This window comes from Phaseolus vulgaris, chromosome 4 (genome assembly GCF_000499845.2).
Source record: "Phaseolus vulgaris cultivar G19833 chromosome 4, P. vulgaris v2.0, whole genome shotgun sequence".
NCBI classification, from domain to species: domain Eukaryota; kingdom Viridiplantae; phylum Streptophyta; class Magnoliopsida; order Fabales; family Fabaceae; genus Phaseolus; species Phaseolus vulgaris.
In genome coordinates, this window is record NC_023756.2 from 21,507,401 (window position 1) to 21,523,996 (window position 16,596).

The window sequence follows — 16,596 nt, forward strand, 5'->3', positions numbered from 1 at the left end:
TGCGCTGAACGTTTCATAATTCAATGCGCTTTAAGACGCTTTAAATGCTAGGGTAGTTTAAATAGCGCCTCGAATATTGGGAACGGGGTTCGAACTTTTGGCAAATTTTCCAGAAACTCTCTAGTTGCTTGCTCGAGCCTTGAGGTTACGCACAAGGGACTAAGGAAAGATCTTTGCCAGAACGAGAAAATATACACTAGACACAATTCATTTAACCACCTTCAGAGTACCCTTCACGGTGCTCCGATACGGAGGTGCATAGTTTTTGGTGTTTCTGGCTGGCTGACTTGAGCGTCGGAGTGCAAACGGCCGCTAGGGCGCTCTTTTGTGTTCTTTTGCAGGAATCCACAGGTAACCAGTGGGAAGGAGTCCCTAGCTGACGGTTGAGGTCGCGCACAAAGACGTCCCAGGTCAACCGGACGGAACAATTACCTTTTGTTTGTTCAATGAATGATGGATTCAACAGGTTCTAAACAAAGAACATTCCTAAAATCATCTCAAGGATTTGTCTCCATCAAATAGGGGGAGATTGTTGAAGATTGGAGCTTTGATGTATCAAATCCATATGAAGCCTGAAGTTGTGCTGCTTTCCAGGTTTGGGTTTTAGAGTAGGGTGTTTAGAATCTTTGTAAGATTAGTTCTTGAAGCCTACATAAAGCTTGTTTAAAATTGTTTTTAAAAAACTAAGTGTTTTTCCATGCAAAGGGAAAACAACCGATTGATTTATCGAAAGAACCGGTTGTTTGTTACTTAGCTGGCTAGAAGTTGTGAAACTGCTTTTTGAATCAGTTGTGTAACTGTTTGACTCATTCAACCGATTGAATTGTGGTTTCAACCGGTTAAATGTGTGTTTTCATAACAATTTTTTGAAATCCTGTTTTAACTAATTCAGTTGTTCAAATCTGCCGTAAATGGTAGCTTTTCAAAGGTTATAGATACAACTTCATTTTAAATGTGTGCTTTCATAACAGTTTTTTGAAATCCTGTTTTAACTAATTCAGTTGTTCAAATCTGCCGTAAACGGTAGCTTTTCAAAGGTTATAAATACAACTTCATTTTCAAATCAAAATACACGAAAAATTCAATGAGTACTTATTCAGATTTGAGAAAGAGATTTGGTTTTGAAAGAGTTTTTCAAAAGAGCAAGATTCTTATCAAGCTTTGTTGTGTGATAACAAGTGCTAATCATAGGATCTCTGCTTCTGTAAATCCAGATGCTTTCTATCCTGTTTAGTATCTTGTAATTGTACATCTTTTACATACTTTTTGTGTTTGAAATCCTATAAAGACAGAGGGTGTTCTGTCTTGAGGTGTTGTGTGTGCAAAGAGGGTGAGTAGGCTTTGTGGGATTCAAAGTCACCTCTTTGTGTGATGTGTACTTGTAATTTGTGATTGATTGCTAGTGGAACTCAGTGGTTTGACTGAGAACTGGATGTAGCTTAGGGATTAAGTGAACCAGTATAATCTCTGTGTGTAAATCTCTCTTTCCCTCAAACTCTAATTGTTTGATATTTCGATGCTATAAACAACCGATTAAATCGTAACTTTAACCGATTTAAATTCTGATAACTGTTTTGTTGGATTGTTTGATTGCCTTCCTTATGTGCTTATCTGTGTTGTTTGTTAAGGATTCATTCTGAAGCAAGTATTTGCGAAAAACTTTGATAAAACAATTCACCCCCTCTTGTTTAAGTCATCAATTCTAACAAACATAATAACAATTCCTTTAAAAAAAAAACACCCTTTCTAAATCTCAAATTTAGAATACAACAACATTTTTCTATTAAGGAATTCAAAATCTGTAAGGCAAGAAAACAAAAAACCCTCACCTTTCTTCTCCAACGAGTCGTGTTTGAAAACATCAAACAAACACCAACAAACACCAACAACCACAACATAACACTCCAAACAAACCACTCCAAAAAAGCACCACAACCCACATAAAAAAACACTTCCTACAAATCACTAACGATTTTGTCCAATCATTGAAAACAAAAACTGTATTGGCCATGACCTCGATCATCGGCGCCAGAGAAAGACATTGAACATCGGTGGAATAATAGTAATGGTGGGCCACGTAAGTTGGGCCCCACAAACAGTATAAGTTAACATGAGTTAACACCCAGATATAAAAAAGGACCTAAGTCTCAAGAGGATCATGCATGGGGTGTGTATGGTGCATTCGGATACGACACAAGCAAGTGTTCCCTGGAGGCACTAAGGCCCGTTAGGGTTAGGGTTTCCAGGGAAAGACTGCATGCAGGGCACGTGAATACTTAGGGCACCAACAGAACAGATGATGCCGCAACGCTAGTACATGGATAGGTACCTTGGCAGCTACACGGTTAGGTCTATGCACTCCAGAAAAGGGAAGTCCTATGCGCCAGATTACGCTAACATTGTGTAATAGCGGCGCAAGGACATTCTCCCAGGAACCCCAAGCCCACTAAGAGACGTGGAGCATCGCAGAGGAACCCTAGATACAACCTATAAATAGGGTGTTAAGATTCCTAGCAAGGTACGCCGTTTCTAAGACTGAAACTGCTTTACACACATTACTGTTTCTTTAGCCCTTACTGATTTAAGCGTTGGAGTGCAAACGACCGTAAGGACGCCCCTTTGTCTTTATAGGTGAAGCATTTTTCTATCCAAGGAAGTTCGATTCTCAAGAGGAGGCAGGCGGGCCTGAGGTTGCTGTTCGAGTCAACCAGCAACCAAGTCAATCGGTGAGAACAAAAACAAATCACACTAAATCATCGTCTAGACTGATAGAGTAGTTTCACACTCATGTAAAGGGACTACCAACTCTAGGATTTATTTGAAACATATTGAGGACATTTTAATCATCTCACATAAGGCATTCCGTGGAGGTTGGAACCATATGCCAAGAGAGATGCATGTGTGAATAGGATAATAGGTGGGTGAGAGTGTAATTTTGTTAAACTTAAAGAAAACAACTATAAAAGCCTTTTTTATTTTTTCTTTGGTTTGGGTGGAACTTGAGCGAAAGGAGGGTCAAAGCAGCATCCATCCAACAGTTGAGTTGAGTTGAGTCACAAAAATATGATGACATTGGTTGACGAGGTGGAGGTGGAGGTGGAGATAGAGGCGTCGGTGCCAGTGAAGAAGGTGCCGTACGGTGACGTATTCGAGGCCTCCCGCGCTGGCGACGTGGACCGGCTCCGGTACCTGCTGGAGACAGGCGTGAACGTGAACGCGCGGGATCAGTGGGACTCGGTGGCCCTCTACTACGCCTGCCTGACCGGCCACCTCGACGCTGCTCGAATGCTCCTCGAAAACGGCGCCATCTGCTCCGAGCACACCTTTGACGGCGATCGCTGCCACTACGCGGCCCTCAATCTCAAGGTCCGCAAACTCCTCAAGGCATTCGAGGCCCGGCCTCCGCCCTTGGACCCCTTGCAGGCTGCTTTGCGGGACACCTTCCTCGCCTGTATGCTACTCTACTGCCCAATTTCATTTCATTCTTGTATAGACTCCAGGTTTAGGGTGTAAATCTTTTTTCCACGCTTCCAGATGGTTCAGCCTGCTTAGCAGTGAAGAATTTTTCTTGTGAAAAATTAATCACTGGGTTTAAGTACCTTAATGCATGCAAGACTTTGGAATGCGCTGTATTGAGTAATTTGTTGTACAATGATAGTGATACAGCTCAGATAGAGAGGTTTGACGCAGCGTAGGAATTATTTATTTATTTATTGGTTTGATGGAGAAATGGAAAATTACTGGGTTTGTGCATACTAAAGGAAGGAAGACGTGTAAACCATATTCAACCTAGATGTAATATCCTACCTAAATACAAAATCATATTCAAAGTACAAACCAATATGCTAGCATGTAAGGTAACATAAATAGGAAAAATAGCCACAAAATCACAACCATAGGACGATTTCACCTACCACCAGCCCCAAGCTGACATTTTCATACTAGAGTTTAATTACAGTTAAACCTAAACTGTATCAAATCACTTAAACAAGGGCACAGTTACATGACCAAATCAGCAAGGAGATAATGTAGAAACACCAAACACTGAAGAGAAAACAAACCAGTTAGACTCACCCAGATTGTAGGTGAGAAGAGTTCAGCCACAACTGAGATCATCCAGTTAAACCCAGGCTACCAAGCAACACCAAATGCAGTTGAACAAATGTTGCACTAGGGTTTGAGGTGAGAGTGAGGTTCAATGGAAAATTAGGTCACATAGAGAGAGAGCAAATGGGATATCCTCTCTTCAGGTACACTTTGTCTTCTGTTTTCTTTTTCAGAAAAGTGAGTTGCTCCACAACTTAAATGTTAGCTAGATTGGTCACAGAATTTGGCATATTTCACTGATTACACAAACTTCCCGAACAAACCATCCATTAATTCTCCAAATTGAGTTCTTGTGCAACTTTGAAGTTCATGTGATCTATTGAAGAAGTTTTTTGTTAAAAGGATTGTGACAGAACAAGTCACGGAGGATAATACCTCTCTAGTATAATGAATTGTGTGTTGTATACATACATGAGTATTCTTATTGATAATCAAGTAAAGATACAATAATAAGGAACAATCAGTATCTAATAATGGAAAATATTTGGTAAGATATATCTCTACTAATGTAATAAAATTATATCTCATGACAATTTTGATCTTAGGTTCACTCGGATTTGTGAGATACAAGGGTTTATATGAGAGGAGTCCTCCACTTCAAATAGGAATATGATAAGAAAATTGTAATGCTAAGTAGAGAAGGAACAACTGATGATATAATCTGCATTCGTCAATTTACTTCACTAAAATTTACTCAGTTCCTATTCTGAATTCCTGAATCTATTATTTTAGACACTATTTATGTTGAACTACCTAAAAGATTAATTAGTAAAACCTATTTATATTGCTTTAGTTTTATGAATGATTTCTTTTGGTGCTAGGTCATTTATGTATTGTATTGTTTTATGCTTTTGTTGCCCTTTTTAGTGTCTGCAGTGCCTTTAACATGATGAAGTTCTTTAATAATGTAGTTGTATATATAACGTCAATTGTCCGTTCAAAAAATATTTTCATAAATTTTATTGTCCTTTGTTGGATCAGGTACACTGATCGTTTGCAAGATATAAATCCAGATCAGGTTTATATACACCGATATAACTTCTGTTATAGTGGTTTGTCCTTCTGTTGTCTAATATTAATATGTTTTGAACAGGCTGAGGAAATGTTTGATGTTGCTTCTAGATATTTATTGTTTCCTCTCAAGCGTGCAGTGGCTGATGTCTTGTTGCCACACTTGGAAATGGTGTCACTTGATGAACATTGCCATTGGTTAATGCTAGCTGACATGTATTTACCTTTCTGCCAATATCCCTCCATTTTACAATATTGCATACAAGTATAATTGTTTCATTGATATTTGCATGGAAGGACGGATGGGATCTATGAAACATGAACTCCAACATAGACACAAACACTCTTGCACAATTAACATATAAATTATGAGGCACTATTACACTGTGCACATTCACATAACTGAAATGAAATGTTTAACAACAAAATATCTAAATTGATAATCAATATTTGTGTATTTATGTATGTTCACCTTTTACTTATAATATTGAGCCTCAGTAAACTATATTACGCGACATTACAATGAAACAACACAGTACTTTACAAAAAATACAAAATAAAGGGTCAAATGGTATATTTCCTTCTCAAACCGACTTTCTAAGTCTTTTGTATGATAACTACAAAAGAGGTCATTGTTTTTTATATTTTATATATTTTAACCTGACTTTTGTAGAAGATAAAAATAAATATATTTTCAATAATATTAGTGTGTGCACCAGTGAGGACAACATCTTGCTTTGTTTTTAGCCCCCATAAAATGTGAGTCAAACCAAGAAAGACATTGGAGGAATATAAGCTCTCCGATACACTACTTGTATCTCGATTCAACTACCATGATTGGAGGAAATAGAAAAGGGAGACCTTATGACAAATAATATGTCTAAATGTTTGGCCTTTTAGAGTTAAATTTTGAGAGGACAAGACTTACCATGTGTGCACTCAAGGTCTTTGATGATATTAGTCATTTCTTTCGACGGTAACATGGTTGAAATGAATGGTTTCATGTGATCCATGTATTTGACATCAGTGTGGCTTGTCGGGATAAGGCATTTTTTGCTGCCCATTCCTATGGATTGAGTTTTGTAGAGGTGTTTACTTAAGTATTCAAGCTGACAAAAGATAATCTTTTTATTGGACACTTTGAGAAGTGTTTAGCTCTTAGATTTCCCTGACAGGTCTTAGTGTTGAAAATGTGTCGGGCATTGACACTTCAAATAGGAGAAGTTTTTGTGCTTCATGGGATGAAATTCTTCCTTGACTTTTATGTTTTGTTTATATATATTTTGTTGATTCAGGAGAAAATATAGTTGATAACCTATAATAAGATATCCTAGTTATTTACAAGTGTGTGGTTAGAAACTGTTAGAAGATTTTAGAGATCTTTTTGTAATCATTACTTTAGGGTTAGACTTCTTTATATATAGAGAGAGGCTGATTTACTCTTTTTAAAAATTCAATTCAATAAAAATCTTTTCTCATTCAGTTTAATCTTTTACAAGTTATCTATATGATTGTTTCAATACTTTTCAAATCTCATGCTTTACTAGTGTTTCAGTTTATTTTAGACTCTAGCTGTGTTAGTACAGCTTATTAAGATAAGTTCTACATGACTAAATACTTTTTTTTTCTGATGAAAATAGGTATGCAAAAGCATCACTATATTCATTACTATCCCAATTAGGTTGACATCCTAATCGACATCAACCGTTTGTTGCATACCTGAAAAATATATTTAAAAGAAAACAGTGCAAGTGGACTGGTAGGTAATTGAAAATGCAGAGTTATTCAAGCTACTTATCCAAATAGGTTATTCAACTGCGAACGGGTAGGTAGTTTAAAATGTAGATTTCAGAAATCACATTGCATCATGAGGAGGATGATATTTGAAAGGGAGGACGAAAAGTGAATTAACTAAAGATCGTTTATCTTTTGGAAGTTATTAATGCACAAATTTTGGGAAGAATTTTCTACATGAAAGAATGGAAAAGACATTTTTTTTGTTTACTCTCGTCTATCTTCCCTGCACTAATTGGATTTGAGATTGTGTAATGAAAATCATATTTTTGTTAAATGATTCCCAGGTCCTAACTGCGAAGTATTGCAAGTCCTGCTATTGTGAATTACATATGTTCCTTATTTTCCCACTGGATAAGTTATCTTTGTTCTCATTATTCTATACTATATGGTGAATATTTGTTCATATATATAATTAGTTGTGTCTATTGAATATTTGTTCTTGTCCAGGTATGGCGTTGTCAAGATTCGGGAGTATTGTCTGGACACCATTGCTTGCAATTTTGAAACTTTTGCTGATAATAAAGAGTTTCGGGCAATGTTGCTGACTTTGCCTCCACCATCTGGAGACTCGTGCCTTCGTACCACTGTCCCGAGCATTCCTGGATCTTCTCTTAATACTGATCAAGGAAATCTTCTTGATGATTTACGTGAGAAATGGCTTGAAATTGAAGCGGCTGAGCTGGATAAGAGAGATGAGAGTGCTTTGCAATTTGACAAGCGACTAGAGATGCTTATGCTTGTTGCAGAGCAAGAAAAATCATAAGACAATGCTGGTTCAGATGACACTCCTGTATTTCTTCCCAATCACCACACTCATTTAAAGTGAAAAAACAGAACCCGGATATCTGAACACTTCTTTTTCCTATTAAATTAAAATAAACTGTATAGATACTGTAAGTCAGCATGGTGTTATTCAATAGACAGCAAGATATTAAGGTCATTTGTAGTGCTTAAGTTCGGTGTTTTGTAACTTCAGTTGCTCGAGCATTCCTTAATTTTTAAATTTCTTTGTAGTTTTGGTAGACAACATGAATATCTTGATTGCTTATATGAATTTGAGCACGCTGTTACTTGTTACAACTCAATAGTAGCCCGGTTAAAACGTTTCAAATATATCTTTTTATATTAAGAGTATTTTAAATGTTATCTTATTTTAAGTGGTTTATATATCTCTTTATATTTCCTGATTTTCTTCCCTATTAATGCATTATTAATATTAGAATTAATATGAAAATAGGTGTTAGTATTTTCATTTATGCATGTCATATTTACTACAAATTGCCCATGAGGTTTCTCTCTCTCTCTCTCTCTCTCGCGCGCATTTTTACCTACAAAAAAATACTTACAATTTCAACACCATAACATGGTGTTAGAGTGATGTAATATGCCTTTCCCATTCTTAAAATGCGAGATTAAACTTAATTTAATTTTACTTGTAATATGGGGATTGTTTTTATTTGCATATAATAATTTAATTATATTTTTTAATTGATATAACATTTTTAATATATCCTTATACTTAGGACTAGATATTTCAAATATAAAATTGGATATTTGTTGATGATTTTCAATAATATTTGTTAAAATAGATTCTATATCATCTTAAAAAAAGTAAATTTATTATAAATTCACCTTATAATAAAATTACTTTATAAAATAGTATCAAAAGTCCTTATAAGATTTATTAAGATGGTCACTCATCATATTATATAGATACCAAGACAATAATAATGAATATGATATCCTGCTGGAAATTTGTAGCCAATCTGTGATCCAAAATGTATTTGAAGCTATCATGATATGTTTTTTACATATAATTTCAGTTTAAAGGGTAATGCTTCCACCTTTGCACAACAAAAACCACAACAAACAACTCCTTCTTATAAGTAGACAGAGTCTGTTGTTGTAGATCCAAGTTCCTACTAATATGAGCAATAAGATGGTGATCTTGCATGAATGTTTTTCTAGTTCCCTTACTTGAAGCATTAAATTTCACCACAAACACTTTGAAAAAATATGGAAGCCCTAAAACAGGAGTGTTACTCAGCAAATTTTTAAGCTTCTCAACATATAAAATTGTTCTTCTTCAACATATCATTTATGGGTTTAGCTATTGTTCTCGCCAACTGAATTAGATCGGACCTTGGTGGTGGATTCCGAGCTTGAATTTTTTTTTTGTGCTGTTGCTGCTTTAGGATGCTAATAACTCACAGTGAGGGAAGCTCCACCTGTTGATTACACTTCGACGATCAAGTCAGTAAGATCATATATTATGAACTATGGGTGTAGTGAATAGATTTGCACTTACCTTTGTTCAAGATCTTGAGGCTCTTTTATAGTACTCGTAGATCCTCCCTTTAGGAGTTAACAATTGATCCTGCCTGTTGACCAAAACGCTGGAGCTTTGCCTCGTCAAACTTGGATCGACGTGTGCACCGCGTCAACCTCCGTCCTTCACCGCGATCCACCTCAAGAACCTGCAAAAGAACATAACGGCGCCGCTGCGGCCGATCGCACTCCAACGCCCAAGTCAGTGACTGAACCACCAAATACTAAGAGTAACACTCAAGAACTCTCAAGGAACCGTGAACCAGTTCTCTCTCAGTATACTCAAGAACTCGCAAGCGTAAAGAAGACAATCTGAACGTGCGTACCTCAGAAGTTCGTTGGGAAACCCTTATATACCTGGGCACTTTCTCTCTCCTGGCAGTTACACATCTGGACACGTGGCTCGCATCCAGCTGTACACGTGCCATCATCTGGAGCCTCCTTGACTTGGGCGCTACTTCTGACTCTCCTTTGGCTAAGTTACTTATGCATGATACTACTCAGTGCATAGTTGTCTTGGAGCGCGATCTCTACTAGGATTGGCGAGTTAGGGTGCCTTCGTATACACCTTCCCTGTGGTCTCGCCGGCCGCCTTCATGATCTGCACCACCTGTTTCACCGTGTATGCTCAGGCAAGCTGTCCCCCGACCTCATCCTCTGGCCAGCTGGGAAATGTCTATCTGCCTTCATCTCCGGCGATGTCCTTGTTTCGGTGATCTCTAATCACTTGGTCGCCTGGGTTTACATCTGGCGACTTCATCTTTAACCCGGTGACCGCCGGTTCTGGTGTGCTGGAGATCGGAGCACGCCAACTTAATAACTGGCGACTACACGAGCCCCCCGACTTCCTTCCCTTCTGCCAGCAAGGCGTCCCATCAACACGCCTATACAATAGCTTGATACCACGTCATCACTTCCGACTACCAGGGCGGTACACAAGCCCCCCAGTCTTAAGCGAAGACTTGTCCAGCGAAAAGACTAAAGGAGTCACGTCAATACCGATCTACGTGGCGCTGGCGCAGAATTCCAAGCGGTTGTACTTTCTGCTTTCCTGACGCTCCACCAAACACTCCTCCCATCGCTCGACACGTGGCTTCATCAACGGTTACTTTTAATTGCCGTTTGCGCTTCTCAAACCCATTCGAAAAACCCTTAAACCCATTTCACTTCACTGTTCCATCACTTCTTCGTTTTCTCAGACGCTTCAACTTTCTCCTGCAAAAGCTCACGACGTTCTTCAACCTCCCGAATCACCAACTTCCTTCATCATTCTTCCGATCATAAAAAGGTACTCCCTTTACTTCTTCTGCTGGTTTTTCCTGCATTTTAACCGATTCGCATCATCCATTAACTGTCTGATGCATACGCTGTGGGCTGTTTCTTCTATTTCTCCTTTCTCGTAACTTAGGGCTTCGTCTTCGTTACAACGAACCTTCGTTCGTTCATTTTTCACCCTTCCTTCACGATCGAGTCAGCCTCTGCGAACCCTGATCACCTTTTCTTTTCTTGTTCCTTTGCAGCTTCCGCGATGGCTCGCTCAAAGATCACCCGAAATCCTCCTCCCTCGTCACGAAACCCTTCATCTCAAGCACACAACCCATCGCGAGCACCTGGTGCTTCTTCTTCTCATGCTGAGAGGCCTGCACCCTCCCGCTCTAACCTGGCTCAGGCTACTCCACCTGTCGCCGGAGGAGCATTCATTCCTTCCCCATACTTCAAAAAATTATACCCATGGGCCACTCCGACCTTGTTGAAGGAAACCTCCTCTGTAAACTCTGCTGGGGAAGTTCTTCGATTAAAGAAAGGGGACGAGCCTCACCTGTCGTTCCACAAGGAGCATGACAACAAGATGGTGGTGCTACCTTGCTCCCCCGACATGCCAGTGTGCGCCGACGACAAAGGGAACAACGGCGGGTTGTTCTGCTTCGTCTACACCACTCTGTTCAAGAAGGTGAAACTTAGGTTTCCCTTCACTCGTTTTGAAAGGGAGCTTTTTACCGAGCTCGACATCGCCGCCGCCCAGCTCCATCCCAACAGCTGGGCGTTCGTGCGGGCGTTCCAGATCATGTGCGACCATCTGGGGTTGCCAGCGTCAGTGGACGTCTTTCTCTTTCTTTTTGAAGCCAAGCACCCAGGAGATCGCCTGTGGGTGAGTCTTAATGGGATTGCTGGGAGGTCAATCCTCTCTATCTTCCAGCAATCTTACAAAGACTGGAAGGGCAAGTTTGTCCAGGTGCGCCCAAACGACAAGGACGCCTCACTGCTCGACGGCTTCCCCTTGTATTGGGTAAACAAGGGGACTAAAGAGTCCAAAGGCAGCTTCAGGAGGCCAAGGAGTCCAGACAGCATGGGTGCTTTGGACAAGGATCTGTGCTTCTTCTGGAAAAGCGTGGCAGACGCCAACATTACCTTCCTCACCACCACGCTCATCTCCTTCGAGTTCTTCGAAGATCAACTCGAAGTTCGCATAGGTTAGAACTCACCTCAACGTCTAAGTCATTACCCTGACATTACCTCTGCTAACTGTTTCTGGGCGTCTTGTGTGTTGTGCACAAGACTTTGGTTTTACTTTCTGCATCACTCATCTGCTTTTGTTGCATACTGTCTTATGCGTTTATCTTCCTCTCTGAACTAACCCATGTATCTTTGCATTATGCAGATCGTATGTTGGGCCAGGGAAAACTAGCTGAGCTGAGGGCGCTCGCCCGAGCCCATGGATTGGCGTCGGGTTCCCAGACCGTGCCAAACTCAGTGGTGGAGATCGCCGCTGCACAGGGCAGATCGCCACCCAAAGGCCCAACTTCCTCCGAGGCCCAGCCCGCCAACCAGCGCAAAAAGCTTATCCTCAGGAAACCAAAGAGGAAAACCCCTCAAGTGGTTCATGAGGAAGAAGAAGAAGATGTGAGGCGACTGAAGATGGCCTTGTCACCAAGAGGAAGAGGGTGGCGCCTTCTTCACCACCTGCTCCACCTCCTCCTCCAACATCAACACCACCTTCCACCCCCGCTCCGCCTCCAACATTGCTTCCTCCACCAGCTCCCACCTCGCCAGTCCAAGCGGTTCCTCTGGCGTCTGCACCTCCTGTGGTTGAGGCCACCGAGCCTAACTTCATGGAGAACCCCCCGAGCGCCTCCACGCCTTATGTATCAGCTGGAGGGGGTCCTCCTTCAAATGCCTCAACCGCAAATGCTGCACCAGTCGGGGATGAAGGTGCTCACAACTCTCCAATCCTCATCACTGAATCCCCGACGTCGCCACCACGCCAAGAAGCCCTCATTGATCAACCAACTCAAGAAGGTGGCGGCGAGAACCAACAACAAGCCCCCCCGGTGCCTCCACAAGCAAACCTCTCTCTTGAGGTCAAAAGGGTGTGGGAGCCCTTCTCAGCAAAACTGAAGATGATGGCGGAGGATTTCCCCTCCATCATATCTAAAGCTGTGGAGAGTTCCACCAGGAAGCTCCAGGATGACCTCTTCGCACTCCGAACTGAGAATAACACCATAAGGATTGAGGCGGAGAGGTTATCCTGCAATCTAACAGTCGCCGAGATCGAACACTCCCGAGTTGAAGATGCTATGAGCACCGAGCTCCGGGTGGCACGCAAGGAGGCCACCGATCTACGCCATAAGGTGCAGCTCTTGGCTCAAGAGAAGATTGAGCTGGAGAGCAAGCTGGTACCTTATCGCGTCATAGTGGCTGACCTGGAGGCGTTGATCAAAGCTGACGCCGCCAAGGTAAAGAACCTCGAGAAAAGGTCAGCCGATCGGGAGGTCTTCTTGGGGAAGGTGGAGAAAGAAAGAGACGACACCGTGGCCAAGCTCGCTGAAGCCAACGAAGAAAACGGGAAGACCGCCGCAGAACTGGCCCAGGTGCACGCAGAATCCAAGAAGGTTGCTGAAGACCTTCTTCAAGCTCGGGAAACCATTGAAGAACTGAAGAAACAAGCTGAAGAGCTGAAGCAGCAGAACGAGGGGCTAAAGAAACAGATCGAAGAACTTGAGCTGAGCTCTGCCCAGATTCTTGCTGCTGGATTCGAGGCCGCCCGGGAACAGTTCGCCTGCCTGTACCCCGACTTGGATCTTACCATGGTGTCTCTTAACAATGAGGTGGTGGACGGGAAGGTTGTTCCCTCTGAAGATTGATTGCTTCCCTTCATCCACGATTTTTATGCTCTCTCCTTTAGACATAATTGTAATAGACTTTTCCTTTTCTCTGTATATGTACCTTGAACTGATGTTTACTTTATGATAAAGTCTTTGTGCTTCTTCTTATAACTTCTTTGTCTGCTTCATCTCTCTTTGTACAATTTTCTTAAAAAAAAATTAACTTAATAATTTCGTAAGCGCAAATGTATACTTAACTGCTTCGAACCGCCGACTTTCGAACAATAACACTCTAACAACTTGTAATTTCAAGGTAATGAACCTTAGCGTAAAATCGCTCTTCAAATAACGAACTTCAACTCAACTAATGGCTTAAGACACCACTCATCTGATCTGCTTTATCAAAACGGGTCTTTGACTTTCTTGCCATTGCTTGAATTTCTCCTGGTCGCCAAAGACTCTTGGCGATATCAGCTTCCTCTTGCTTTCTCAACTTGGCCATTGTTCCTTTATCTGGGGGTAGGGGCGCCTTTCGGATCCTTCTCTACCTCCCTGAGCTTCAGAACAAGAGATCGGGTGGCTAGGCGTTCTCTTCGAACCTACCTTAGCCACCCTCCAAACTTCTTCCACCCTTTACACCATACCTGAACTCGTTCGAGACGAGAAGGATTTTATCTTGCCTGAACTCACTCATCGGCGAGAAGGTCTTTAACTCGCCTGAACTCGCTCATCGGCGAGAAGGTCTTTAACTCGCCTGAACTCGCTCATCGACGAGAAGGTCTTTAACTCGCCTGAACTCGCTCATCGACGAGAAGGTCTTTAACTCGTGCCTCTACATTGCCCCAGGGGTTACATCTCCTCTCCCCCATAAACACTGAGGACTTTTTGCTGGTGCCTCTACCTTGCCCCAGGGGTTACATCTTCTCCCCCCCAGAAACACCGAGGACTTTTCACTGGTGCCTCTACATTGCCCCAGGGGTTACATCTTCTCCCCCCCAGAAACACTGAGGACTTTTCACTCTTCCTCGCCTGCACTCGCTCGACGGCGAGGAGGTCTTTATCTCGCCTCAGAACGCGCGAGGGCGTTGAGGTCTTTTAACTGGTGCCTCCGATCGCCAAAAGACGATGAGGTCTTTAACTTTAACTGGTGCCTCCGATCGCCGAAAGACGATGAGGACTTTAACTTTAACTGGTGCCTCCAATCGCCGAAAGACGATGAGGACTTTAACTTTAACTGGTGCCTCCAATCGCCGAAAGACGATGAGGACTTAGAAACCTTTTAGAAAGCATGCAACATATCTTTAACTTGCCTTAAATCACATATAAGTGACAAGGTCTTTCTTCAAAACTTTCGGAAAACAACAAGCATGCAATCTAAAACAACTTTAAGCTTCGAAAACTCTTCTTTATTGGGTGGCCTCATTAAAAACCCTCCTTAGGGAAAAAAGAGTGCCCCCTCCAAACTGTTTTAACAGAAACATTGTGATATAACTTCGTGTTTGTCTTTACTTACAAAGTTCTTAACTGTAATATAACTTGAGGTGCGTGGCGTTCCAAGTACGAGGAATCGCCCCTCCTTCCAATGTTTCTAAGCAGTAGGCGCCGTTCCCGAGCGCCTTGGTTATTCTGAACGGTCCCGTCCACTTAGGCGACAGCTTATTCTCCATCTCGTACTGGTGGGCTTTCCTCATCACCAGGTCGCCCTCTCTGAACTGTCTCGGCATCACCTTCGAGTTATATCTTCGTTCAATCCTTCTCTTCACCGCCTCAGCTTTTAATCTCGCCTCTTCCCTGACCTCATCCAGTAGATCCAGGTTCAACCTTCTCTCCTCATTCGAGTCTTCCTCCACGAAGTTCTGGAATCTCGGCGAGCTCTCCTGGATCTCCACTGGAATCATTGCGTCGCACCCATAGACCAAGCTGAACGGGGTCTCATGGGTTCCTGACTGCTCGGTGGTGTGGTACGCCCAGACTATATGGGGCACCTCCTCAGCCCAACTTCCTTTGGCTTTCTCTAGCCTTCTCTTCAAACCTCTTAGCAACACCCGATTGGCTGACTCTACTTGGCCATTCGTCTGAGGGTGCTCGACGGATGCAAACACTTGTTGAATTCCCACCCCTTCGCACAACTTCTTCAACAGGTGACTTGCAAACTGAGTCCCATTGTCCGACACTAGGCGCTTGGGCACACCAAACCGGCACACAATGTTCTTCCACACGAAACCTTCGATCTTGTGTGCGGTGATCTGGGCCACTGGTTCTGCTTCGATCCACTTGGTGAAATATTCAATCGCCACCACCAAGTACTTCATTTGCCTGATCGCCAGCGGGAATGGTCCCATGATGTCGATTCCCCAAGTATGAAACGGCCAAGGACTGTAAATCGACTTCAACTCCTCGGGAGGTGCCTTGTGCCAATCGGCGTGCTGCTGGCATTGCTTGCAGCACTGCGCATACCTCTTGCAATCTTCTTTCATTGTTGGCCAGTAGTAACCTGCACGGAGAGTCCTTGCGGCCAGAGCTCGACCCCCGACGTGGCTTCCGCATATCCCTTCATGGAGCTCTGCCATAATTCTCGTACATTTCTCGCCATGCACACATTCCAGGAGTGGGTGAGTGAACCCAAACCTGTACAACTCGCCGTCAATCATTGTGAACTTGCTAGAATTCTTCTTTATCTTCCTAGCCTCTGTCGGATCCAGCGGGAGAAGGCCATCCGCCAAGCATCGTTTGTACTGCGTCACCCAGGTGTCTGGCTCATGCGTAGCGCAGACCTGCGTCATGTTCACCCTCTCCCCCCGACATGCTCTTATTCTCGGCGACCTCAAGGTCTCTTGAGTCAGGGATCTATGACTCCTCGCCGTTTTCTCCGTCGACTTGCTTATCTGAAGAACCAGGTGATCTGCCACAAATGCTCTCGGCGTCTTCAGAGTTTCTTGAATCACCGTCCTCTGCCTACCCCCCTTTCCTGAACTGGCGAGCTTAGCTAGCAAGTCAGTTCGGGCATTCTGCTATCTGGGCACATGCACCACTTCAAAGGAGGCAAAGGAACTCTTCAATTCCTGTACATACTCTAGGTAAGCCGCCATTTGTGGATCTTTAGCCTGGAACTCGCCTGTTACTTGCCCCGTGACTAGCAGCGAGTCGCTCTTTGCCATCAGCACCCTGGCTCCCATCTCCTTGGCCAGCAAGATACCGGCGATCAGCGCCTCATACTCTGCTTGATTGTTGCTGGCCTTGAAGGCAAACC

At 42.6% G+C, this 16,596-nt stretch overlaps 1 protein-coding gene across 1 annotated transcript; it reads left to right on the forward strand.

The window, feature by feature from the left end:
- The first annotated feature begins 2,976 nt into the window (after positions 1-2,976).
- On the forward strand, positions 2,977-7,963 carry LOC137838469 (BTB/POZ domain-containing protein At2g04740). The gene is made up of 5 exons (XM_068647714.1): positions 2,977-3,451; positions 3,535-3,679; positions 5,089-5,125; positions 5,201-5,334; positions 7,363-7,963. Exons 1-5 carry the CDS (start codon positions 3,064-3,066, stop codon positions 7,676-7,678), a joined length of 1,020 nt encoding a protein of 339 aa, XP_068503815.1. The 5' UTR covers positions 2,977-3,063; the 3' UTR covers positions 7,679-7,963.
- The last annotated feature ends 8,633 nt before the right edge of the window (positions 7,964-16,596 follow it).